At 57.4% G+C, this 25,291-nt stretch overlaps 1 protein-coding gene across 5 annotated transcripts in view; it reads left to right on the plus strand.

The window, feature by feature from the left end:
- The window catches only part of Nlrc5 (NLR family CARD domain containing 5), an 84,871-nt gene extending 59,614 nt beyond the window's left edge, over positions 1 to 25,257 (plus strand). For 4 of the 5 annotated variants that reach the window (XM_046434982.2, XM_046434984.2, XM_058575935.1 and 1 more), the window contains 26 exons: positions 1,110 to 1,193; positions 3,150 to 3,239; positions 3,421 to 3,483; positions 5,431 to 5,514; positions 6,202 to 6,285; positions 6,774 to 6,863; positions 7,147 to 7,215; positions 8,853 to 8,936; positions 9,021 to 9,104; positions 11,803 to 11,889; positions 12,727 to 12,807; positions 13,440 to 13,523; positions 13,762 to 13,851; positions 14,866 to 14,949; positions 15,323 to 15,406; positions 17,553 to 17,636; positions 18,998 to 19,081; positions 19,463 to 19,546; positions 19,765 to 19,848; positions 19,958 to 20,035; positions 20,698 to 20,781; positions 20,866 to 20,937; positions 21,160 to 21,243; positions 22,707 to 22,790; positions 23,077 to 23,160; positions 23,929 to 25,257. In XM_046434982.2, coding sequence (XP_046290938.1) covers positions 1,110 to 1,193; positions 3,150 to 3,239; positions 3,421 to 3,483; positions 5,431 to 5,514; positions 6,202 to 6,285; positions 6,774 to 6,863; positions 7,147 to 7,215; positions 8,853 to 8,936; positions 9,021 to 9,104; positions 11,803 to 11,889; positions 12,727 to 12,807; positions 13,440 to 13,523; positions 13,762 to 13,851; positions 14,866 to 14,949; positions 15,323 to 15,406; positions 17,553 to 17,636; positions 18,998 to 19,081; positions 19,463 to 19,546; positions 19,765 to 19,848; positions 19,958 to 20,035; positions 20,698 to 20,781; positions 20,866 to 20,937; positions 21,160 to 21,243; positions 22,707 to 22,790; positions 23,077 to 23,160; positions 23,929 to 24,040 — 2,176 coding nt within the window. In that variant the 3' untranslated portion in view covers positions 24,041 to 25,257. Of the gene's footprint in view, positions 1 to 1,109; positions 1,194 to 3,149; positions 3,240 to 3,420; positions 3,484 to 5,430; positions 5,515 to 6,201; positions 6,286 to 6,773; positions 6,864 to 7,146; positions 7,216 to 8,852; positions 8,937 to 9,020; positions 9,105 to 11,802; positions 11,890 to 12,726; positions 12,808 to 13,439; positions 13,524 to 13,761; positions 13,852 to 14,865; positions 14,950 to 15,322; positions 15,420 to 17,552; positions 17,637 to 18,997; positions 19,082 to 19,462; positions 19,547 to 19,764; positions 19,849 to 19,957; positions 20,036 to 20,697; positions 20,782 to 20,865; positions 20,938 to 21,159; positions 21,244 to 22,706; positions 22,791 to 23,076; positions 23,161 to 23,928 lie in introns of those variants that run through there. The other variant, XR_009225908.1, reaches the window with a different exon arrangement.
- The last annotated feature ends 34 nt before the right edge of the window (positions 25,258 to 25,291 follow it).

The following is a 25,291-nucleotide window of genomic DNA, read 5'->3' on the forward strand; positions in this document are numbered from 1 at the left end:
AGGGACTTGTTAAGGAGCTGAGGCTGGCTTTAAATTCACAATCCTCCTGCCTCAGCCTCCCGAGCCTCTGGGGTTACAGGCCAGCACCAGAGCATCGTGGCTCGGCCCAGATGTCCCAATGCGCCCAGCTTATATTTTGAATCAATTCCCATTACCTTACGTACTCATCTGTGTGTATTCCAGTGTGCAGAGCTTTAACATAGCCATTATCAGACCTAAAATACTAACAGTGATTCCTTAAAAAGCATCATACATCCCATCGATACCCAGTTGCCCCCGATCGTCTCCTACGTGCTCTTCAGAGTGTTTGTGTATCCAAGTCTTTGGATACTGACCCTGTGCCGTGAGGCCGTGCTGCGTGCTGCTCCAGGTCCCCCCAGAGTCTAGAGTGCATCCAGGCTGCTTCCAGGCTCTCTCGAGCAGCAACGCTGCCACACAGCATGGAGCACACTTGGAGCACTTAACTCTCAAGCACCAACTGTCTACCAGGCTCAGGACCAGGCTCTGGGGGACACAAGGATGACCTGAATGCTGGAGGCCTTGCCCACTGCCTGCCCTGAGACCACAGGGACCACAGGGGAGAAAGCAGGACCACAAGCGGCTCCTGCCCCCTAGTAGAGGACGTAGGTGAATCCCAGGGTGCTCAGAGAGAGCAGAGACCCCGGGTGGGTGTCTGGAGGTCTCCTGAGTGCAGCGGGGCCTGTTGCAGTGTCCAGACGAGCGATGAGCAGGAAGGTGGGCTCTGACGGGCTGGCTCGCGCCTCCTCTTGCTGACCTGCCCTGCCCACTGAAGCGGCACGCGCACTACCGGGGGTGCAGCGGGCGCTCTAGGTGCCCGCAGATGGCAGCCCTGCTCGCCCATCTGGGTAGAGGGGAAAGCCCTCGGGAGTTCGTGGTGCAGCGTGCAGAGGGGGTTGGGTCTGGCTCCTCCCAGTATTTTCCAGATGTCTCCAACCTTCCAGCCCCAGCACTAAGTCAAGGACCCCGTGTTGTGGGGAAGAGTCTCAAGCAGCGCTGGTTAAGCCCCATCTGCAGAAGGTCCTGGCTGGGAGGCCCTGCTCCCTGCTTCCCTGGAAGGTTCCCCTCCTCACTCAGATGCTCTTTTGCAGATTATCCTGCGAGACCCTGAGCGACCAGAGCCTGGAGACCTTGTTGCACTGCTTGCCGCGGCTCCCCCAGCTGCGCCTGCTGCAGTAAGATCCCACATTTCTGCTCCCGGGCCCCTGTCCCAAGGCCCTTCTGTTACAAAGCCGCCTCCTCTTCCTCCTCCCTCCTGCCCTGGGGGGGGGGGTCATGATTTCATCAGGCACAGCTGGGCACTCAAACCTGCTTCCAACGTCCCCCAACTCTCTGTCAACCTGAGAGCAGGGGAGTTATTTGTCCCCAGGGGGTCTCAGGCTCCTCATCTGGCAAATGGGTTTTCTGTTCCCCTGCCCTTCCCCAAGGTTGGGACCCACACAAGCAGTTCCTCAAAATGCACTACCGTCCTTCTCCCGGCCACAGGAAGGTCACCTGCTCCTAAGAAGGGCCGGTACAGGTGCAGGCCACATATATGTCACACTCCCTTTTTTTAAAGGTCACCATCTTAGCTCCGTCACAGTGAAGCTTTAAAGCAGCCTCTCCCAAAGTATTTAAAATTTCTATTTTCTAATTTCAGCTCAGACTGGTTAGAATTTAAAAAGGATTTACTTTCAATATTCTTCAAGCAGAGGGGGAAACAGCTGCGGCTGAGATGGAAAATACAACAGGAAATTAAATCATAATATTGTTAACAGCACCATGAATACCAAGGCCGAGGGCCTGGGACGCCTAGGACGGCTCACGTCACCTCTGGGGTCTTGCTTATCGTCCACTCCTATGGGGACAGGGGAGGCATGGCAGCATCCAGAGGCCCGCAGCTGCACAACAGCCGACCCACGGCCCCTCTGTGGTCCTCCCCACCTGCCTGGACAGAATGGGTCGGGAAGGGCTCCTATACTCATCATAAGGCAGGCTAAAATGAACAGGTGGGAATCCTCACTCCAGAGAGGGGCTTTTCTTTGCCTAAGTCACACAGCTTTGGTCCCAACTCCTCATCTGTCTGTGGCCAGCCCGACCCTTACCAGGGCTTACACTTTGTTTTGCTCAACCTGCGGTGTTTGTGCATCTGCTGTGAGCCGGGCACTATTCGGGGCACTGGAGACACATCAGGGAAAAAGAAAATGAGCAGGTCCTTGATTCTTGGAGCTCGCCTTGTCGCACAAGGAGCCAAATCAAATAAGACGAATGTGGCCAGGGATAAGGTGATTTTTCTTGATGGTAAATGAGTGGACAACTGGACAGCTGAGTTAGAAGATGGCAGAGTGGCAGGGAACATATCTTAGGGGGGACCCTGAGCTGCAACCTCAAGTAGGAGAGGGAGCCTGCCTTGTGAAGAAGAGCAAGGAACTGCATTCCAGGCAGAGGGCACAGCATGTGTGAAGCCCCGAGGCATGACGGAGTCAAGCGGGAGAGCAACAAGGCGGGCAGGGAGACTCGTTGGAGAGAAAGTGGAGGAGATGGGGGTCATGGAGGACCTGGGGATGCCTCCAAGGCAAGGCGGACCTCGCACTTCTCTAAGGTGGTGGTTTGGAAGTGGAAGTGATTTTGCCCCCTCAGGAGACATTGGGCATTGGAGGTGTTTCTGGTTGTCACAGCTAGGAGTGGCATCTAACAAGAGCTCTCACAGGACGGTCCCCACAACAAAGAAGTATTGAGCTCAAAACTCAATATTGTGTTCACATAAAGAAACTCCCCTCGAGGGCCTGAGGCTTCTCACACTGTCAAGTCTGTGTTATGGGCACAAACAGTAGTGTTACAACAGTAGTAAACACGGTGGGGGGCCAGTGTCATGCCTGCTGGGTGTAATCACACCCCCAAACACCAGAAAAGAAGATAGACCACTGTCCAGTTCTCTTTTCCAGATAAGGAAGCTGAGGCTTAGAGAGGTCAAGTAACTTATTCAAGGTCACACAGCAAATCCAAGCCTGCTGGCCTCCCAGGCCCCTTGTCCCTCTCGAGTCCCTTCCCCATGGCTCTGCACAGCCCTCCCCCCACTGCCCCCTTTTCCTGCCCTCCGACCTATCCAGGTTTCTCGTCCATGATCTCGCTTCTGTTCCTTTGCTTCTCAGGCTGAGCCCGACGGGGCTGTCCCCAAGAAGCCCCTTGCTGCTGGCCGACGTCTTCAGCCTGTGCCCACGGGTTCAGAAGGTGGACCTCAGGTGGGCATTGTCCTGGAACGACCAGGCTAGGCTCAGAGGGTTGGGCCTGGAGTCTGTGGGTACGAGGGACAGGACGAAGGCAGTGGGACCCCGTCACAGGCTGTGCCTCTGAGGAGGGATGCCTGTCCCCTGGGAGCACCCTGTGGCCGTGGGTGGCTGAGCCGGGTGCTGTCTGCTCCAGGTCCCTGACTCACGCCACCCTGCACTTCAGACCTAGCGAGGACAAGGAAGGCGTGTGCTGTGGGTAAGTGCCCCTAACCGTGTTCCAGACCGGGGGGCTTTGGGGACAGTAGACTGGCCTCTTGCGTGGTCAGACAGAGTACAGACCGGAAGGACCCTGCAGGGAGACTCGCTGCACCCGACATGAAGAAGTGGAGGTCCAGAGAGAGCTGAGAGCCTGCAAAGGGAGGCAAGGGGTCTGCGCCCGCCCAGCCAGAACACAGGGGCTGGCGCTGCGGGGAGGGGCGTCACCACCTGCTGGCCAGCTGCCCAAGCCCGGCTCCACCGAGGCCTGGCACCTGGGCGAGCCCTCAGTTCCCGGCCCTCCGATTCTGAGCCACCGTGCTGCGGGGTTTGTGAGCCGAATGAAGCCATGCCCAAGGCGGCCGCACCCACAGACCTTAGGGTCCTTCCCCTGCTGAACCCAGCCAGGCTCGGTGGGCCCCAGGGGAGAAGGAGGAAGGTGTTGCATGAAAGCAGAACCCGGAGCAAGAGGGGACCCTCTGGCCGGGCATGGTGACACACGCCTGTAATCCCAGCTGCTCAGGAGGCTGAGGCAGGAGGATCTAGAGTTCAAAGCCAGCCTCAGCAAAAGTGAGGCACTCAGCAACTCAGTGAGACCCTGACTCTAAATCAAATACAAAACAGGGCTGGGGACGGTGCTCAGTGGTCAAGTGCCCCTGAGTTCAATCCCCAGTACCAAAAAAAGAGAGAGAGAGAGAGAGAGAGAGAGAGGGCAACCTCTGAATGCAGAGACGATGTTTCTAGAAACTATTCAATGTCACCAGCTGTCACCAGCTCTCCTGTGAGACTTGGACCCATCCCTCTGGTTGTCCATCTCTGCCACCTCTGCCAATGTGCCCATCAATGAGCTGCACAGCGGGGAAGGACAGGAAAGGGATCTGAATCAGCGTGGGCATGCCGGGAAGAGCAGATGTGGGGTAGAGTGACCAAAGATGTGTCTTCAAGGGACTGACGGGAACTTGGAGGTTTTAGAGAACAGGGGAGCGAGGGCAGGGGTGGGGACATCTATGGCTGGGGTTCCCGCAGCTGGTGGAGTCGGTCCTCTTGGTCAGGCCAGCCCTGGTTGGTCACTGTCTGCAAGGTCGCTCTGGAGATGTCCTTATCACTTGAGGGACAATCCATTTCTCATGAGATGGTGGCTCCTGCTTCCAGCCTCAGTTACTGGCATGGAGGTGACCTCAGGGGGGTGGGGCACAGTATTCTGTCCAGGAGGCTCTGCTTTTCTGGAATCCGAGGTGACTGCAGTTCTTCTAGGTGCCCTCCAAGGCTCTGGCAACCCTTGAGAACAGTTCCGTGGCTCTTATCTCGCTGTCCTCAGTCTTAAAGGGGATGGATAGGTCATGGGAATCTAGGGCTAGTTAACCCACGTCACGCTGCTTACAGGATCAACGTGCCCACCAGAGGGGAGCAGGGACCTGGTCCCGAGTTAATAAAGGAGACAGACACAAAACGCAGCAGAGATGCCGTTAGGGATCCCCTGGGCACCTGCCGGCGCTGACGAAGAGTCAGTGCTTTGAGCAAAAGCAGCTGCCAGTTCTCTGTTACTGAACCATTTTAAGAACCTTGCACACACTTACGCTTAGCAGCTGCCAGCTGTGGTCACAGAGCAGTAAGGGCCAGGGCCAGGATGGGCACCCAGCCATCTGCATGGGCTCCTACCTCAGTGGCAGGCAGCTTTTCTGCAGGAGGTGAGGAAGTGCAGAACCGGGGCCTGGGCGTGCGCCTCGGTGGTGGAGTCGTGCCCAGCGGGCAGGGGCCCTGGGTTTGATCTCCAGCAACACCAACCTGGGTGCCCGGTGGAGCCCTGTGGGGGGTGGGATCGGGGTGTGCTGGGTAGTTTCTGAAGATCCAAGGTGGAGCCCAGAGGCCACGCCCAGGTCTAGCCAGGATGGAGTGGTCCCAGAGCTGACTGCCTGGTCCCCTCTTGATGTCCTCCCTTACCCCCCAGGTTCCGGAGCTGCAGCCTGAGCCTGGAGCACGTGGAGCCCCTGTGCTGTTTGCTGAGCAAGTGTGACAACCTCAGCCAACTGGAGTGAGTCAGGGGAGGGGCGGGACTCGTGCCTGGGTGGGGCTGGGGTGCTGGCGCGTGTGGGCATGACTCCCACGGGCCACCTACACCTTCGGATCCACTGTCAGGAGAGGCGTAAGATTCCCGGGACATCCCTAAACCGTCCCTGGGCCATTTTCTCTCTCCCATCCCCGGTCCCCACGTGGCAGAACCAACTTCTGGGAGCCCTTCAGAAAGGGCTGTAGGACCTGGGCCCCGAGGCTGCCCCTGTTACCCAGCTGGTGACATTGATCCAGAAACTGTGGCTCAAACCACAGATGGCTCCAGGACAGGGAATGGGAACCTGTCCCATGGTTTCCCGTGTGACCCAACCAGAGGGGCAGGCCCCAACCTTTCTCTGATCCCTGAATGTATCATGGCTCCGACACAGGCCAGGGGTCCGGTGAAAGTGAACTGGCTTTTCTCGAACTCCTGAGAGCCTCCTGGACCCGCAGGCCTGGGGCGCCCCCAGATACTGAGGGGCACCTGGGGCGGGCCTGCTGGGGAGCCGGGGAGGGCGGGGCGGGCAGTGTGGGGGCATCCCGGGTGAGGGTGACGGTGGTGATATTGCGGGTGTGGTGCCAGGGATGGCGTGGTGACATTGAGTAGCAGTGACAGTAGACACGGTGGCCACGGGGACCACCACCCACCCCTGTGACCGACCCCTTGCAGTCTCGCAGAGAACCTGCTGGGTGACGATGGGCTCAGATGGCTTCTGGAACACCTGCCCCAGGTGCCCATCTCGGGGTCGCTCGAGTAAGTGGGGAGCAGGCTCAGGACAGGGGAGAGGGAGGCTCCCGGGCCAGAGCATGGCCGCGTCCCTAGAGGGCATCACTGGGGAACCCGGGGACGGAGGGAAGGGGCAGTTCTGGGGGACACAGATTTGGAGATGTCCCCGCAGGAGGAGGAGGGTCCCCAGGAAGCCATCCACACTCTTGCCCCACCTCCACCAGGCTCTGACCTGTTGCTAGGCAACAGAGCTTTGCGCCCTGGTCCTCCCTGTCCCTGCCCCGGAGGGTGGGGCTGCCCGTGGGGTCTTTCACCGCCCTGTGCAGGCCACAGGGGCAGTGGCCGGGTGCAGCTCGCAGGGACTCGGGGCCTGGTGCCGTTCCTCCTGGGCGTGGAAGTGTCCCTCCTGGTCCTCTCTCCCCAGCGCCCCGGCCTGGACACTCAGCCTCTTCTGCAGTGACAGCTGGGGGGTGAGGGGCTGGCAGGCGCCATCCTGAGCCTCCTTTCCCCCCTAGCCTGAGCCTCAACGGCATTTCGCGGGAAGGCGTGTGGCAGCTGCTGGAGACCCTGCCCTCCCGCCCGCGGGTCCGGGAGGCCTCCGTGAAGTAAGGCGACAGGACGCAGCACCCCGAGCTCGGCAGCCCCTCGGGCCTCTGCCGCTCTCTGCTCAGGGGATCACAGCTTCCAGCCCCTGACTCCCGGTGCCACGGGGATCTGGGCTCGTGGGGACGGGGAAGGCCGGGTCCATCCTGAGGATGACCATCTCCTCCAGTTGGCCAGGGTCCTTCCACCTGTGGCTTCTCCACCTTGTCCCTGTGGGTGTCCCCTTCCCTCTCTGAGTCCCCTGGGCACCCTGTGCCACGTGCTTCCTGTCCTCTCTCCCTGCAGCCTGGGCTGCGCGCAGGATTTCTGGATTCACTTCTCCAAGCCGGGGGAGACCCTGCAGACCACACTTAGGTAACCCCGGGGGCAGTGCCGTGGGGTCTGGCCGGTGGTGGCCTCCAAGCCTCCTCCACTGAGGCCTCTCCTCCTCAGTCTGCCTCAAGCTCTCTGCCTGGGCTTGGTCCCCACATCTGCCACGGACTCCCCACACCTCCAGTCTGAACTCTATATTGGGGCAATGGGGAGCCACTGAGGAGTCTAGAGCAGTAGAGTGGCATGGCCGGGTGTGTGTGTGTGTGTGTGTGTGTGTGTGTGTGTGTGTGAAAGAGAGAGAGAGAAGACCCCCCTAGCACTGTGGGTGAATGGGTTGGAGGAGGCCTGGCCAGAGGCAAGAGGACCCATTTGGAAGTCGTGTTTATAGCTGAAGTGAGACATATAGAGGAACTGGCCCAAGGACATGATGGTGAGGCTGAGAGAGACAGAGCCCAGGGCCCTCAGGGGATGATGATGATGATGATGATGATGATGATAGCCGATATATCTCCCCAGCCAGCCAGGCCTTTCCGAACACTTTATACACATTAACTCATTTAATACAATAACCCTGAGGGGTAGGTTGTCCTCCAATCCCTTATTGTACAGATGAGGAATTAAAACACAGAGAGGTTCAGTAACCTGTCCAGGCTCACACAGCTGGGAAGTGACCAGACTTGGATTTATTCTCAGATGTTTCCAGAATCTCGACCCCAGAAACCTCAAGACTTACAGTTAGGGTGTGGCTCCGTGGCCCAAGTATGACCCAAAGGCCCTGCCTCATCTTGTTCCTCAATCTGAGCACCTCCCACCATGCCCTCCCCCAGCACCCCACATACTCACACACACCCACACTCAGTCACACACACTCACACTCACACACACACGCTCACTCTCACACACACTCACGCATACTCACACCCACACGCTCACACCCACACGCTCACAGTCACACACACTCACACACACTCATACTCACACACACGCTCACACTCACTCACACACACACTCACACACACTGTGGCCTCAGGGCCTTTGCTCTGTGGGTGTGCACACCCGACCTCTGCTCACCTGGGCCCGCAGCCTGCAGCCTCTTCCCTGCTGCTTCTGAGAGAAAATTCTCAGAGCCCTGAAGTCCAGCCCAGAGGCCAGGCCCTCCTGGAAGCCCCCGAGCAATAGCCAGTGGCCCTGTCCCCCCGAGGGGGCGGCCCTGTGCTGCCCCTTTTCAGCTGAGGGTCTGGGTGAGTGGCCGCCTGTCCAGGAGGGTCCCGCCTGGCCTGCCTCCTCTCCCGGGCCTCTGATGAGCCGGAGGGCAGGGCCACGCTGGGCTGGACGGAAGCGGCTGCTCCTGGCCTCCTGCAGCGGGGGAGGCCCTGCCTGTACCCACGCTGTGGGGATTGGGGGGCAGTGCACGTGAGGCCGGTCCCTGGGCACCCGGAGGCCTGCCCGGTGCCTGGCCGGAGCCAGGGTCCCCCAAGTGACTCACTTTAACACTGCTGGGGGGAGGGGGTCCTCCATCAGAGACAGGCAGCGCCCAAAGCTGACGCTGTCCCTAGCCCTCCGCAGGCTGGCCCAGGCCCTTGGCCTCCGTGGGGCTCCCCTGCGGGGTCCCTGGAGGACTGGGGGGAAGCAGAGCCACGCCCCACGCCCACCAGGCCTTGCCCTACCCTCTGCCCCAGACTCAGCGAGTGCAGCTTTGGGCCCGAGCATGTGCCCAGACTGGCCACCAGCCTGAGCCAGGCCCTCCGGCTGACAGAGATCACGTGAGTGACCAGGCCAGCCCCTGGGACAGCTACGAGGTGGGGCGCCCGGCCAGAGCCACGCCAGTGACCACCCTCTGTCCCCAGGCTGACCCGGTGCGGCTTGGGCCTGGAGCAGCTGGCCCTCCTTCTGAGCCTGATGAGGCCCCCCGCAGGGCCACTCTGCCTCAGGTACCTCCCGCCCTCCCCAGGGGGCCCAGGACCATGGCCCTGGCCCTGTCCCGCACCCACACCCTGCACTGGACCCATCTGTCCCAGAGTCGCCCCTGGGCACACAGAGAAGCTGTCCCTCCCCAGGGTGGGGCTCATGCTTTGGGGTTTAAGAAATGAAAGTCCCAAAGGACTCCCAACCAAGGGTTAAAATCAGTACGCTTATAGAGCCACATCGTTTAAAGACACCCAGGGGCTGGGCGTGGCTCAGTGGCAGAGCCTCGCCTCGCATGTGTGAGGCGCTGGGTTCGATCCCCAGCACCACATAAAGATAAATAAGTAACATAAAGGTATTGTGCCCATCTACAACTAGAAAAGTGTTTTTTAAAAAATCCGAAAAATAACATACCAAAAAGCAAAGAGGTTTTGTTTTTGAGGTACTAGGAATTAAACCCAGGGGCTCACACCTGCTAGGCAGGTGATCTACCACTGAGCCACGTCCCCAGCCTTTTTAATATTTTATTTAAATATAAATATTAAAGGGTCTTGCTGAGTTGCTTAGGGCCTTGCTAAGTTGTTGAGGCTGGCTTTGAACTCGGGATCCTCCTGCCTCAGCCTCCCAAGCCTTTCATTTATTTTGAGACAGGGTCTCACGAAGTTGCTGAGGCTGCCTCAAACTTCTGAGCCTCCTGTCTCAGCCTCCCCAAGTAGCTGGATTATAGCTATGTACCATTGTACCTGGTTAGAGAAAATAATTTTTAAGAACTTTTATCCTGTTACCTAGGTGAAACAATTGTTGATATTTTTCCATATTCAGTTCATATTCTTATTTTTTGATTCAAGTATTTTAAAATATAGACTTCATAAACTATCCTTCCTAAATATTTCACCACAAATCTCTAAGAAGTAAGGACGTTTTCTACACAATCACAGTTCAATCAGGACACCTAAGAAACTCAGTAGCGATTCCTGGTCTAATCTGAAATCACCCCCATTGTCCCCCAACGAGACAGCTGGTTGTTGGATCCAGGACCCATACAAGGTCCACATTTGCATGGGGGCAGCTGACTTCTGGTTTTTCAGTTGTGGCCTCTGTGCTGCAGACTGCCACCCTCTAGCTCTGTCTGGTCGCCTTCTCCTGATGCCATGGAGATGGTCCCCCTAACCCCCGACCATCCTGTCAGCTAGAAGTTAGATGAAAGGCTCCAGAGATGAGATCACGTCTCTGACTTCATGGACAGCACGGTCATCGCAGCCCATGACAGGACATGGGAGATCCAGCTGTCCCCAGACCACATTTTTTTAAAAGTGTAATAAAATATACATCACAAAATCTGCCTTTTTTACCACCCCCCTCCCCCCAGCAGTACTGGGGCTTGAACTTGAGGCTTCATGCATATTAGGCAAACCCTCTGCTACTGAGCCACAACTCCAGTCCCAAACGTACCATCGCAACCATTTTTAAGTGGACAGTCCAGTAATGTCAAGTGCATTCGGCAGTTGATCTCCAGAATTCTTTTCATTTTGCAAAACTGAAACCCTGTACCCAATAAATAATAAATAATTCCTGCTTACATTTCCCCCAGCCCCGGAAGCCTCCATTCTGTTTGCTGTCTATGCATACGACTACTCGAGGGACCTCTGCTAAGTGGAATCAGACCATATTTGACTTTTTGTCCCTGGCTTACTTCAGATAGCATAATGTGCTCAAGGTTCTGCCTTGGGGTAGCCTGTGTCAGAACTCCTTCCTTTTTTAAGGCTGAATACTATTCCACTGTACGGATAGACCACAATTTGTTCATACATTCATCTACCGAGGGACCTTAGGTTGCTTCTACCTATTGGCCTTATAAATGATGGTGTTATGAACATGTATTCAAAAATGTCTTCATGTCCCTCTTTTCAATCCTTTTGGGCATACACTTGGAATTTTTGGATCTCCCAAAATAACATTTTAAAATAAAACTTTTCTAAGCCTAAAAATAATATGTACTCGTTGTAGAAATTTGTGGAAAATCCAGAAGAGCATAAAGAAGAAAATAGTGGGTTTTTTTTAAATGTAACATAACTATAAAGGAAGAATATTTTAAATCACTCTCTTTTCCCTGCTTCTAAATTAATGCACATTGCAAAAAAGTTTATAAAATATAGCCGGAAGTGGAGGTGCACACCTGTAATCCTAGTGACTTGGGAGGCTGAGGCAGGAAGATCTCAAATTTGAGGCCAGCCTCAACATCTTAGTGGGGGGTGTTGGGGATGTAGCTTAGTAGTGGAGCCCCCAGGGTTCAGTCCCCTGTACTGAAAAAAAGTCATAAAATATAGAAAACTAAAGATAATAAAATTCGACCAAATGAACAAATATTTAATGTATTTTCCTCATATCCCCCATCTCCCTCTTTCTCTCTGTGTATTTTTTCCTCTTTAAATGCAAAGTTAGGGTCACAGCGTGGTTTTCCTGTCTTTGTCATGTTAACATTATATGGATCTTTTTTTAAAAAAATAACATATTTGGTTGGCATTGCTGCAGAATGATTGCTGGCACCAGGGTGATGTTTATTTCCGTTTTATGCTTCTGCCTAATTGTATAATTTTATAGTTTTAAAATAAGCCCCCAACTAAAAAGCCTCCTCCCCCTCCTGGTCCCCCTCCCCCACCCAGAGTGCAGATTAGCTGCTGCTTGCCCTGGGGGACCTTATCTGAGTGTCCCCCTCTGTGACAGGGTGGAGGAGCCATGGGTGGGCAGAGCCGGGGTGCCCGCCCTGCTGGAAGCCTGTGCCCAGGCCTCGGGCAACGTCATTGAAATAAGGTGAGTCTGGGGAGGAGTCCCCTTGGTTTCTTCTTCTCTCCGTGACCCTTGGGACCCTCTTTTGACCAACCGTCGTGGAGACATTGATTTCTTTGAGACACTGATCTGGGTGGGGTATAGCTGGGTCACGGGCAAGTTCTCTGTGTCCCCTGAGATTGCAAAGGGGTTCCAGTGACCTCCATGAGGGCCACACCATCTGCTGGGATTGTGCGAAAGTCAAGCCACAGGGTCAGACGCAGGAAAGCAAGGAGGCGAGCAGGCGTGGCTGGGAGCCCAGACTGGTCACTGGAAGCAGCCCTGGGTGTTGCTCTGTGACCAGAGATAACAGAGGGACACGTGGCGGCTGAGAGCAAGGGCTTCGGTCCTGTGTCCTCGGATCCCAGCTGGGTGTCCACTGCTCTGAGCCTGTTCTGTGACTCTGTGGCCCCAACCTCCCACTCCAAAAAGTGGGGTCTCGTGGCACCTGCCGCCTGGGAGGCCTGACCTAATATTCAGGCAAAGCCCGTGAGCTCAAGGGTACAGATGCCACCTGCAGATAGGTCCCCTGCCCCGTCCTTCTACCTTGCTGTGGCCCCTGACCTTCCTTGGAAAATTCTGGAACTGCCCTGCATACCTGAAAAGGCTCTCGTCGTGGTCTGAAAAGCCTCTATCAGTCACTTAAAATCGCTGTGAAGGCTTCGCTCTCGGTGTCTGGGACTCAGGGCAGGAACTGCTTTCTGACCCCCATCTGGGTCAAGGGGTCCAGGGCTCTGGGGAGGCCTGGCAGCCCCCGGCCCCGGCTCAGCCTCCCGGGGAAGCTGCCACAAGCCTCACCCTGGCTCCTCGTGCCCCCGGCAGCATCTCTGAGACCCAGCAGCGGCTCTGTGTCCAGCTGGACTTCCCTCGTCAGGAAGAGAACCCAGAGGCTGTGGCCTTCAGGTGGGACCCAGCGCCTGGGGCCCCGGGGAGTAGGTGGTGGCGGGGAGCGGGTGCACGGCTGTCCCGACCAAGATTCCTCGTGGCTGGGCTCAGAGCCCTCTGACATCCCGTCTTTGCCCAGCCCCCGAAGCCTCCTGCCTGTGTTCCCCTTCTGCACCCCAAACCTGTTCCCAGCTGCAGGCACCTCCATCGGCCCTGAGTTCCTCGAACACCACTGTGCTCTCTTGGACCTCAGGGTCTTTGCACAGACTGTTTCCTGAGGCTCCCAGGTCCCCAAGAGCGTCAAGTTCTCCCATTACCTACTCTCAGAGACCTAGAGCCACAGCACATTTTTGATAATTAAAACGTCACCATTTTTGAGTGGATGCGGCCCCACATGGATACATTCTGGGGAATAGAGTGCGGCTGAATCTCAGCCCCCCCTGGCCTCCTTGGCCGGGCGCACTCCCTTGTTCAGTGAGCAACCTGCACAGCCATACCAGCGGGTGCACCTGGACCCCGCCTCTCAGCACTGTGCATAACTGGACAAACTGTGCGACGTTCCCCTCTGCCATGCGCTCCATGAAGAAGGAGGCTGAATCCTCCATCTGGAGCAGGTGTTCATTTCCTACCACCTCTCCGTCTGCCTCCAGGTTGGCTCACTGTGACCTGGGGACCCATCACAGCCTTCTTGTCGCACGGCTGATGGAGACATGTGCCAGGCTGCGGCTGCTCAGGTGGGTACCCAGCAACGCAGGTCGAGGCCTGAGGTCTTGGTTGAGCCGGGACCTGCCCCAGGCCATCGGTGACACTGGCCTTCTGGCTCCTCTTTGCCAGAGGGACTCGTACAGGGAGAGCCCGGGGCGGCACAGGGAGCTCGGGTGGTCCTTCCCCTCTCCTGGCCTCCCCTTCTGCGTGGAGGACCCCGAGATGCGTCCAGCCTGCAGTCCTCTAGCATGTCCTTGGTCTCTTCAGCTTGTCCCAGGTTAACCTCCCTGACACCAGCGATGCCAGCGGCCTGCTGCAGCGCCTCCTGCTGGCCCTCTCGGAGCTGAGGAGCTTCCGGTGTGCAGATAAGACTCCCCCTGCCCCTGCCGCTCGGCCCCACCCAGCACTTCCTGTCCCCCCAGCCCTGGGCCTAGGGGATTCTGTGTTCCGCCCAGTGGGCAGGTGGCACAGGGTCCTAGAGAAGATGCTGAGGGCCCAGGGTCATAGACAAGAAAGAGCTTTCTTAGTGACAGAGTTATTCCTTTCCCAAGCTCTGGTGTCATTTTTCTTTTGAAATAATTGCAAACTAGTAAAAAGTGGCCAGACGACCCACACCTGTCATCCCAGCGGCTCAGGAGGCTGAGGCAGGAGGACGGCCAGTTCAGCCTCAGCAACTTAGTGAGGCCCTGAGCAACTTAGCCAGACCCTGTCTCTAAATAAAAAATAAAATGGTGCTGGGGATGTGGTTGAGTGGTTAGGCATCCTGGGTTCCTTTCCTAGGACCAAAAAAAAAAAAAATGACGATGTAAATGTCTGCTTCCTCAGTCTGTCCCTTGTTGGCAAGCCTCACTGGATCAGTATGACAGTTGCAAAAGGAAGCTTTTCTAACGTTCAGTCCAACCCGTTGCCTCATGAAGAGAAGCTCTGAAGCCACAGGCCCTCGGCCCCGCCCACAGAGGCCCTCGGCCCCGCCCACGGTGGTCCTTGGCCCCGCCCACGGTGGTCCTTGGCCCCGCCCACGGTGGTCCTTGGCCCCGCCCACATAGGCCCTTGGTCCCGCCCACAGAGGCCCTTGGCCCCTCCCACGGCGGTCCGTGGCCCCGCCCACATAGTGGCTGAAAATCGCAAAGCAGAGAGAGACAGCAGCCCAACCATGGCGTCTTGTGAGTCGCAGTTGTGGTTAGGAGATGGCCCAGGCACCTGCCTCCAGCTATATCTTGGCTTAATAAGTCCACATGGGAGAGGTTTTGAAAGACAAGGAGGTCCCCACACCCTGTCCCCAGGAGCCACATCCCCACCCTCTGCTGCCAGCCTCAGGGGCTCCTGAGACGCAGGGCTCCTGCCTGACTTGCTGCCCCCTGATCCCCCCAGGCTGACCTCCAGCTGCGTGAGCTCCGAGAGCCTTGTCCACCTGGCGGCTGGCCTGGGCCACTGCCACCACCTGGAGGAGCTGGAGTGAGTCTCGGGGTGGAGTGGCCAGGGAGGGGCTGGTCCCGGGAAGGCACGGGGTGGACAGGACAGTGGGGCCTTAGGTAGGTGGACACGGGCTGCCACCTACGACTGTCCTCCTGCTGAAGTCCAGCCGTTCCGAGCGTGGCCAGGCAAGGCTGGGCACTGTGTTCTTGGTCTCAGCATTGCCACTGACCTACAGAGTGTCACTGGTAGGCCTTGTCCCTGGTGTCCTTTCACAGCAGGGCAAGCAGTGCCGCCACGAGGACCCTAGAGCTGGAGGCCGTCTGGGATCTGCGGGAGCCTGCGGGTCGGGGGCAGAGGGGTGGCTCAGCTCCAGGCCGGGTGGCCCACCTAACTGTGTCTGTGCTTGGTCCAGCTTCTCCAACACCTGGCTCAGTGAGGAGGGCACCAGGACACTGATGGGGGCCCTGCAGGGGAAGTGCAGGCTGAGGAGACTCGAGTAAGTGGCGGTGGTGAGTAATGGGGAGCCAGAGCGAGCGGTGGGTGGGCAGGGAGAGGGAGCGTGCCTAGGAACCCTGATATCTCTTGTGGGCACACACTGGCAAGTCTCTGATGGCCCCGGGGGAGCTAAATGCTTTCCCAAGATCTTTTGATTTTTTCTGGACTCGATCATCAAGGTGATTGGTCTCAGGAAACTCAAACCAGGAGGTTATTTATTGGCTTATGTCATGGAAAATCCCAAGGCAATTGACTTCAGGCATGGCTGGATCCAGGCGCTGGCTGCTGGTCAGATCTCTCTCCCCCACCCCACTCAGCTTGCTTCTCAGGTGGGCTGTCCCACGGCTACTGGCTTATTTTCTCCCAGTTTAGTGGAGAGAGAGCACCTTTCCCCTTATGGTCATAACAAAAGGCCTAACTGAGTCTCACTCGACTGGCTTCAGCCACACACTCACTCCTCAACCAATCGCTGAAGCTCTAAATACAAACGGTTCTCAGTGGCCAGATGCGGGTCACAAACCAGCCTAAAAGAAGCCTCACTGCACAGAGATTCCTGTTCAGACAGCATCCAGGGGGGAAAAAATCATCGGCATTTCCTGCTTTTAATCTCTCAAAAGTTTTTCTGATGACCAAAAATATCTCCTGGTTATAAAAAGTTCCATCCTGATGGAAATCAGTAACAAAGGACACCAAGTCCCCAGGAGACGCGACTCCCTCGAGAAAACTTCCGGGAACAATCCATTTGTGACTTTTTCTCCGGTTTCTTCTCAACATATATTCTCAGTGCAGTTTAAAAAGTAGCCTTTGACTTTTGGCCATAGCAATGAGATCCTCCGTTTGGCTCCTCTGCTTGCCCTGGGGAGGGGCGGGGGCTAGAGAAGCCTGGGACCACAGGGCCACTGTCTTCACAGAGCCCCCCCATGTGCCCATGTTTCTCCTTGGCTTTCCGGAAGTTTTTATTTAGGAGTGAGAGGCCCCACGAGGTCATTCACGAACTCACTGATCCATCTGATAAAGATTGACAGGCACCTGGGCCAGGGCTAGCAGCTGGGGGTCCCAGAAGCACTCAGTCCTGTGCCCTGACCTGGGCACCTTGCCTCTTCTGATTTCCCTGGCACCTGTGCTGCTGTTTCCCCTTTGTGGCCTCAGTTACCCTACCTTTGAAGTGGGCTCATCAAAACTATGTCCCCAGGAGGGAGCCACATATACTTGATGTCTTTCCTTTTGTAAAACAAGAAATCAATCCTCAGTGACCAGGGGCCTCTTTGAATTCCAGATCTGTCCTTTTTGAGTGTCTCTTTCCATGGGAAGCTCTCCTGAAGTCCAGCTGGCTTCTTCCAGCTGTCCCCCTGCATCAGGATGGTTAGGAGCCACCACACCAGCTGGGGGTCAGCTCTTGGCAGGGTGGTCAACTATCCTGGTTTGCCAGGGCTGTCCCAGCTTTAGTGCTGAAAGTTGCCAGTCCTGGAAAACCCTCAGTTCTAGGCAAACCAGGACAGTGGATCGCCTCCTGTTTTCGTCCACCTCTTACTGTGTGAGCTTGTGCAAGTCCCTAAACCTCTCTGAGCCTTAGCGTATTTTCTCAATTTTGAGGATAAAAGCAGTCCCATCTTCCTGGGGTTATTGTGAGGATTAAATAATACACAGTAGGAGCTTCAGACAGAGGCTGCACGGTGTCGTTAGTAAGAACTGTTGCTACTGTCCCCTCTGCCCAGGCTGGGTGATCCCAGGGGGCCCAGCCTTGGAAATCCTGCAGACTTGGCTTCAGTTCTGGACGCTGCTGTGCTCTGGGTGGAACTCGGAGCAGGTTCTACCTCTCTGAGCCTCAGGGCTCCTCATCTGTAAAGCAGAGATGACCGAAGGCCCCAGCCCAGTGCTTGATTCCTATTATCTACTCGACGCACGGTCCCCATTACTGCTTTCCGTCAGTCTGGGTCCCATGGGGTCCAGAACGCAGACTGCAACCTGTGGGGCCCCCGTCACTCATGCAGCAAACAGCGGTTAGGTTGCCCGGGGGTGGGGGGGGGACTCTTCATACAGTAGGTGTAAGTGGCTATCTAGGTGGTCACCCTAAGTCCAGAGGCCTCGACTGCCTGGCCTGGACCCCACACCACACCGCCAAGTTCATGTGGCCTCCTCTCTTCCAGCCTCAGTCAGCTGCTGCTGGGTGGCTCCACCCTGGCCATGCTCACCCAGGGACTCAGCCACATGACCCTCCTGCAGAGCCTCCGGTGAGTGGCCACAGGGATGAGCGGGAAGTCACACTCCCTGGCTCTACTGGGACGTGGACCCGGGAAGCGCTGGGCACCTCCCTGAGGTCCCTCTGTGGCTCCCTCTGGGGACATCTCTGTGCCCTCCTAGGTTGATGCCCACCACTCTTGCCTCTTGGTGTCACCAGTTTCCTCCTGGTGACAAAAGTGACCTGGAGGAGCTGAGTCCAGGTCCCTACACATCCTTTCACGTGCCCCTGCTTCTCCTTGGGCTCTTATTAAAATGCCAGTCCAGGCCCCACAGCGAGTGCCCAGCTTCTGTGTTTCCAGCACGTTCCAGGGGACGCAGTTCTGAGAAGTTAAGGGTCTGAACTCCGACCTGGTGGCCTCCATATCCTCTCCCTGTGGTCTCCACTCCCTGCCCACCTTGATAAACAAATACCGGGGACTGAACTCAGGGGCATTCGGCCACTGTCCACACCCCAGCCCTATTTTGTATTTTATTTAGAGACAGGGTCTCCCTGAGTTGCTTAGCGCTTGGCTTTTGCTGAGGCTGGCTCTGAACTCGCGATCCTCCTGCCTCAGCCTCCCGAGCCACTGCGATTACAGGCACGCGCCATCGCGCCCAGTTAAATAGCACCCTCTTGATGTGGTTTTTCAAAATAGGAAATATGGGGCCTCAGATCAAAGCAACAGCACAAAGCCTGGCTTTGGTTTATCCCGAGCCCTGCCCCTCCTCCAGCAGGGCAGAGAAATAGGCCATGAGGTAGAGCAGGGGTGGGGGGGTGCACAGGACCAGGAGGGCAGCGTGCAGGACATTCCGGGTCATTCCACCCAAAATAAACTCACTGAAAGACACTTCAGTAAATTTTAATTTGCAAAAGACAAGAAAACCACCTTCAGGCAGATCCTTCGCAGGGGGTGAGACAGTTGCCCGGGCCCTTCCTTTAGGTGTGTTCTCCCCAGGCACAGAGACGGGGGTCAGGCTGCAGAGAGGGCAAGGCCCCAGTGGGGAAGGCCGCCACTGGCAGGAGGGGAGCACTGTCCCCTGGAGCCGGGGGCCTGGACTCTAGAACCACATGGAGCTGGCTTCAGCCAGGCCGGCCCAGAGCCCCTGACCCGGCAAAGCTGAACACAGTCCACCCTGCCTGCTAGCCACTGGAGCCTGGCCAGTCTGGCTCACCTCTAGGCCTTGGTTCTCACCTGGATGTTGGGGACATTCATGCCCATTCCAGTCACCACCCTCCCCAGGAGTTTTGTGAGTGGTCCACGAGCCCCTGGGTGTATATAGGTTTTGCAAACTGTAGAGTCCTGAGTGCAGCCCCTGCGAAGGCCTTTAGGCTCTTTTCTAAGGTCTCTTGGCCTGTCCCCTGCTCCTCTAGACTGAGCGGGAACAGCATTGGTGACGTCGGCTGCTGCCACCTTTCTGAAGCACTCAGAGCTGCCGCAAGCTTGGAGGAGTTGGGGTGAGTGGCCTGTCCCCTTCCCCAGACCTGATGACGTTGGCAGGGGAGACAGCACAAGGGCTGCTCCAGGAAGTTCTCGGCTTCTTAGTCGTCTCCCCTCCTGGCGCCTTCACACTGCCTCGCCAACGCCCGGCCGAGAACTGTTGAGACCCTAAGACAGGATGTAAGAGAATCAATGGCAGCAAGAGGGATGTAGGTCAGACAACAGGGAGAACATCTTAAACAGAAGCCAAAAGTTGGGAGCCCTCTTGCACCCACGGTGACAGGGCTGCCCCGGGGTGAGCCCAGGCCTCTCTCTGCTCCTGTTCTAGAGGTGGGTATGGGCAAGATGAGGGGGTGGAAGGCCAGTGGGTTTGATGGTCATGTCATTCTCTCCCCAAGCTTGAGCCACAACGCCATCGGAGATGCCGGTGCCGGGCACTTAGCCGCCATCCTCCCCAAGTTGCCTGAGCTCAGGAAGATAGAGTGAGTGGCCAGCCCTGTGAGAGGAGGGGGCCCTCGGTCCTCACCCCTGCTCCCAGGAGACACCAGCCCCTGGTTCCAGCCAGCACTGAGATCTCCCTCCCCCGCCTCAGTGTCAGGGCAGTGGGACGGTGACCTCCTGCTGTAGGGTGTCCCCGTGGCCCTGCAGATGGGTGGGGTGTGGGAGGAGAGTCGGATCTGATGGCTGTCCCCTCCTACAGCCTCTCAGCGAATGGCATCGGCCTGGCTGGGGGAGCGCAGCTGGCCAAGTCCCTCGCTCTTTGCAGGAAGCTGGAGGAGCTGGGGTAAGTGCGCCCTGGTGGGATGTCCCCCAAGTCCCCAGGCCCTCCTGTCCCCGAGGGGCCACAGGGGTCCTGGGGTCATCCAGGCTCAGCGTGCCCTCTCCTCTTTCAGGCTTGGCTTCAATGCGCTGGGGGACCCCACTGCCCTGGGGCTGGCTGAGGGACTGCCCCGGCACCTGAGGGTCCTGCAGTAAGTGCTTCCCGTCCCCGGAGCCTGAAGGGACAGCAGGGAGGGGACCTGGGAGCAGGGGGGTGTCCTGCTGGGACTCAGCTGCAGCATGTTCTGGGGCTGCCTGTGCTCCTCTGGTGTCCAGCAAGGAGTCGGGAGAACCAGCCTCGCTCCGTCCTGCCACCTGTCCCTGTCCCTGTGAGCCCAGGCGCCTTCTGAGACTCAGTTTCCCATCTTCAAAAAGAGTACAATGTCCCCAGCTCCACCTGCCCTGCGAGCCAGTCTCTGAGGGGGGACGAGGGTGTCGGACAAGCGCTCTGTGGGAGGGGTGCCCCCAGCATGGCCCCCACCTCGTGGTCTACATCGGTGGCCTCATCTGAGTGGCCTGCAGCCCCGCGGGACTGGAATGTCCCCGTGCCCCATCTCCAGGAAGGGGGCTGGGCCTGGAGAAGAGGGGGGAGCTTGCCTTCCTAATGCACTAAGAAACTGGCCTTGAACCGGGGCTCTCAGATCCCAGAGCCAGGGTGTTTGACACCCGCCACAGGTGGAGAGGGCTGGGGCCGTGGTTAACCAAAGGCCAAGGGTCAGGTGCTGCAGGAGAAGGTGCCGAGGGCCGGGGGCTCTGGAAAGGCCCCCAGTCCACGCAGCTGGTCCCCAGGCTCCTGTTGCTCCCCCCTCCCCAGCCTGCCTTCCAGTCATCTGGGCCCAGAGGGGGCGCTGAGCCTGGGCCGGGCCCTGGACGGATGCCCGCATGTGAAGGAGATCAGGTGAGGGGTGCCGCCAAGCGGGGTGAGGGGGGAGGCCGGCAAGGGCCTGGGGGCCCCTCTCACAGGGTCTCCCCTGCTCCCCAGCTTGGCAGAGAACAGCCTGGCTAAAGGGGTCCCACACTTCTGCAAGGGGCTCCCGCAGCTGCAGCGGATAGAGTGAGTAGCTTCCCTGATCCTGGGCCCTGTGCTGGGGGCTGTACCTGATCCCGGGAGGGCCGTGGAAGTGACAGAGACCTCAGGCAGAGGCGTGGGAGGGACAAGAGAGGGCCACGTTCCTAGGACTCCCCACCTGCCCTGGGCCTGGGCAGGTGGCTCCCCCTGCAGCTAGAGCTGCCCCCCACCCAGACGCCCCCTCATCCCGCCCCCTTGTCCCTCCAGCCTGGCTTCCTGTGACATCGACAACCAGGCTGCCAAGGGCCTCGCCGCCAGCTTCACACTCTGTCCAGCCCTTGAAGAAATCCTGTGAGTGCCTTGCAGGAGCCCTGAGCCCTGAATGGGCGCTGTGGGACCCAAGGCCCGTCGGGCCTCCCTGGCCGGTGGTTCCACATATAAGTGGGGACAGTCGTTCTTGTTTAAACCTCTGCTTGTAGAAGTTGTGCCACGTGGTGGGCTTCGAGGTGTTGGGCACAGCCATCGGCTTCCCCTGTCTGTGCGGAGTGGGAGGGGAGGTGGCCCCACCATCTCTGAGGGGTGGTCACCTCTGAGCTTCCCTTTGGGAGGAGCCTCTCCTGGTTTGGGGAGCCACCATGGGTAGTGCAGGGCACCTAAGCCAGGCGACACCCCAACCTCTCGCCTGCCGTGCCCGCAGGACCCAGATCCCCTTGTCAATCACACTGGCTTGAGGCCAGACAAGCCAGACTTCCAGGACTAGCCTGGGACCCTTCCGCAGGGTGGAAGGAAATGCCACCTCCAAAAACAGAGGCCTCAGGTGATCACCAGAGGGTGCTGGTTTGTATGGTAGCGGTCTTGACCCTGTTCATTACACCAGAGAGAACGTCCCAGGCCTGGCCGACTCACGCCCGTGAGCCTCCCTTTGAACTAACAGGCGCAGGGCACAGACCCAGCACCTTAGGAAGGAAATGGGTCGCAGCTAGAAGTTGCCGCCACTGTTTGCACTGTGTCTACCCATGTATGTAGCCTTCTGTGTAGGGTCCTGCGCACTGGGTTCCCATTGACAGGCGTGATGTTTCCTGTTAAGATTGATTTCTTAGCCGGGCGCCGTGGCGCATGCCCGTAATCCCAATGGTTTGGGAGGCTGAGGCAGGAGGATCGTGAATTCAAAGCCAGGCTCAGCAACTTAACAAGGCGCTAAGCAACTCAGTGAGACCCTGTCTCACAAGGGGCTGGGGGTATAGCTCAGATGGTAGGGTGCTTGCTTCTCATGCACAAGGCCCTGGGTACAATCCCCGATACCAGGATTAAGTACAAAATAAGAAGTTATTTTATTTATTATTTAGTTATTTATAAGGGAGCCCCTTGCAGAAGTGTGGGACCCCTTTAGCCAGGCTGTTCTCTGCCAAGCTGGGGAGCAGGGGAGACCCTGTGAGAGGGGCCCCCAGGCCCTTGCCAGCCTCCCCCTCACCCCGCTTGGCGGCACCCCTCACCTAATCTAAAGAGAAGCATGGCGATAACCTACACAATGATATGGGAGGCCCACGGGTGGGCGCGGCACCGGGTGGGGGGAGATTGCATCACGGCTGAGCTCCTAACCACGCCTGCGATCTCAGGACAGCCTGCTCTTAAGATGCCTGGGTTCTTGAGAGCAGACCAGCTGGGGAACAGGGGATAGGTACAGAGGAAGGAGCTATCTGTGCCCGGAGAAGTCCCCAAGGGAAGGTGACCTCCCCTGCGTCTGCCTGCCCTCCCCTCCCCACCCCTCCTGGCTCTCCCACCACTGACTCTCCCCTTGGGCTCCTCCCTTGCAGGCTGTCCTGGAATCTTCTTGGGGATGAGGCGGCTGCTGAGCTGGCCCAGGTTCTGCCCCGGATGGGCCGGCTGAAGAGAGTGGAGTATGAGAGAAGGGCATTCTGGGGTGGGGAGGGCTGCAGGGGGAGGAGGGAGGGGAGACCTGCATCCTGCGAAAGCCCTTGAGTTGCACTCTGCCAAGCTCAGTTCTCCCTGGGATCTAGCCTGCAGTCTCCTTGCTGCATCAGCCACAGTCCACTGTTGCATGTTGGTAATGTGGGGAGGGTGTGTCCCCATCTTGGCCTGAGACCTAGCTAGGGATGCCCTTCCCCCAGTCTCATGCCCCCCCCCCCATCTCTCTTCCCTCTTCTTCCACTGTCCACTGGAAAGCCTGGAGAAGAATCGGATCACAGCTTGTGGGGCCTGGCTCTTGGCGGAAGGCCTGGCCCAAGGGTCTGCCATCCAAGTCATCCGGTAACAGAGGCGTGGAGGGCAGGCGTGGTGGGTGGAAGGTCAGAGCAACCCCCACAATCTAAGGAGACTCCCTGTAGGAAGAGGCAGGGTGTAGGTCAAGGATTATTGAAGGAGACTTGGGCCACTCCACCAAGACCCTAGCAGCAAGCCGACCTGGATCAATCCCAGCTCTGCTATTTGCCAGTTGTGTTAACTCTGCACCAGTAACTCAGCTTCTCTGAACCTCAATGTCCTGATCTGTAAAATGGGGATAATGATAGTATCCAACTGCAGAGAGTAGTTGTGAGGACTAAGTGAGTACGTAAAGCACTGAGCCTGCCCGGCAGCAAGCACTTAGGTGGTAGTTGTCATCACTGCCACCTACAGTTGAGCAAGGGCACTGCACATGAGGACCTCATCACTTTGCAGACATACTAGATTTGTAGTAGATGGGGTAAATGTCAAGTTCCATCAACATCAATCTATTAGGACAAATTCAGAAAATGGAAGTGAAGTATCTTGAAGAAGGGGAGCATTGTCCGTATTTGCACAAATGTGTCATAGGAGCGTACCCCTGGCTGGGACCACGGCCCCCCAGGGAAGAAGACAGCGGGAGAAGTCAGAGGTGGGGGTGGGGGACACCGTCTCCCTGGGGCAGCCATGCCAGTCTAGACTGCTCTGTGGGGCAACTGGGCACAACTCCTCTGCTTTGGGTCCTTGATCCCCAATCTGTAGGCAGGACACTAGAGGCAGAAGCTCTGGGTGCTGATGCCCGTCTCTGCCCTGCAGCCTCTGGAATAACCCCATTCCCCCTGGAGTGGCCCAGCGTCTGCAGAGCCAGGAGCCCAGGCTGGACTTTGCCTTCTTTGACAAGCAGCCCCAGACCCCTCGGGGTACTTGATGGCCCTCTGAAGACCCTCGGGATCCAGCCAAGCGATGCCAACTTCCGCCTCCAGAGAGGGCTCAGCAAAAGGGCCTCAGCTGGCTGCCCTGCGCCCTGCACCTGCACCTGGAGGGTCCTGCGTGGTCCTCAGGGAGGACATTTTTGGGGACTGGGAGCTTGGTATGGCCAAAGGAGGAGACTGCGTTATGCATGATCTATGTGACCAGGGGGACATGTGGCATAGTGAGGCTGTCATGATGTATCTGTGACACAGCAGACCATGCATGACTTCTTGGCATGTGGCACTTACATGGGACTTGTCATGTGTCCCATGTCAATGGCCTGGGTCCTAGCCCTACACGTGGCAGGACACATGATTGGTGAGGCACAGACATTGGTGAGATACATGAGCAGTGTTCATATCACACGATGCATGACCTGCCAGATCACCTCGGGCCGGTCCAAGATCTAATTTATTACTTTTTTAAAGCAAATATCTATTTATAGATTGCATTACCAGAGCAGCTGCTCCAGGAAGAGACCCCACCCTGAGCTGGGGGAGAGACTATCTGAGTACTGTCTGGCCCCGTGGCTCAAGGGTCAGGGCTCTGGGCCACGCTAGGGACTCAGCCATGAAATCCCCTCCTGCTTCCAACCTCATTTTCCCATCTAGGTGACCTGCCCCCTTAGGTGCTGGGTTTCTAGGGACTCTGGACCCAGGTCCAGGTAGAGCCAACCTGACCTTGGGAGAGATCAGGCCTGTTCTGTCCTATTTAAGGGAAAAGCCAGGTCCAAGGGTACTAGGTGGGCACTACCAAAACATGGGGCAAGGCTGCTGCATTTATTGCTACCTCGGGGGCCCACGTGAGGCTCTGGGGACTCCACAGTATTCTTGTGACTTCAAGCGGGACCCTGGTTGGTCAAGTTTGATCAATATGTGGACTGTCTCCCAGCTGCTAGCTTGAGTCTGATGCTTCCTGCCACCCCACAGAGGTTAGAAGTGGGTCGGTCCTGCCCCAGGGACTGGAGAACAGAGCAGGTGACAGGTGTGCTAAGAGGGGGGACAGGGGTTCAAGTTCAGACTCTGCCTCTCAACGGCCACGCCATAGAGGGCAGGCCACGTCCTCTCTACAGACCTCACCTGCAAGAGGAGGGTGTCGCGGAAGCGCACGGTGTTAAAAATACCGAACAGCTTCTGTTTGACTCGCATCATATTAAACCCTTTTATAAACTAATTGCACTTGAAATGCGAAACTGTTGGCAGATCCA

Source organism: Marmota monax, unplaced genomic scaffold (genome assembly GCF_021218885.2).
Source record: "Marmota monax isolate L192 unplaced genomic scaffold, Marmota_monax_Labrador192_F-V1.1 WCK01_AAM20220418_F8-fsc00024, whole genome shotgun sequence".
NCBI classification, from domain to species: domain Eukaryota; kingdom Metazoa; phylum Chordata; class Mammalia; order Rodentia; family Sciuridae; genus Marmota; species Marmota monax.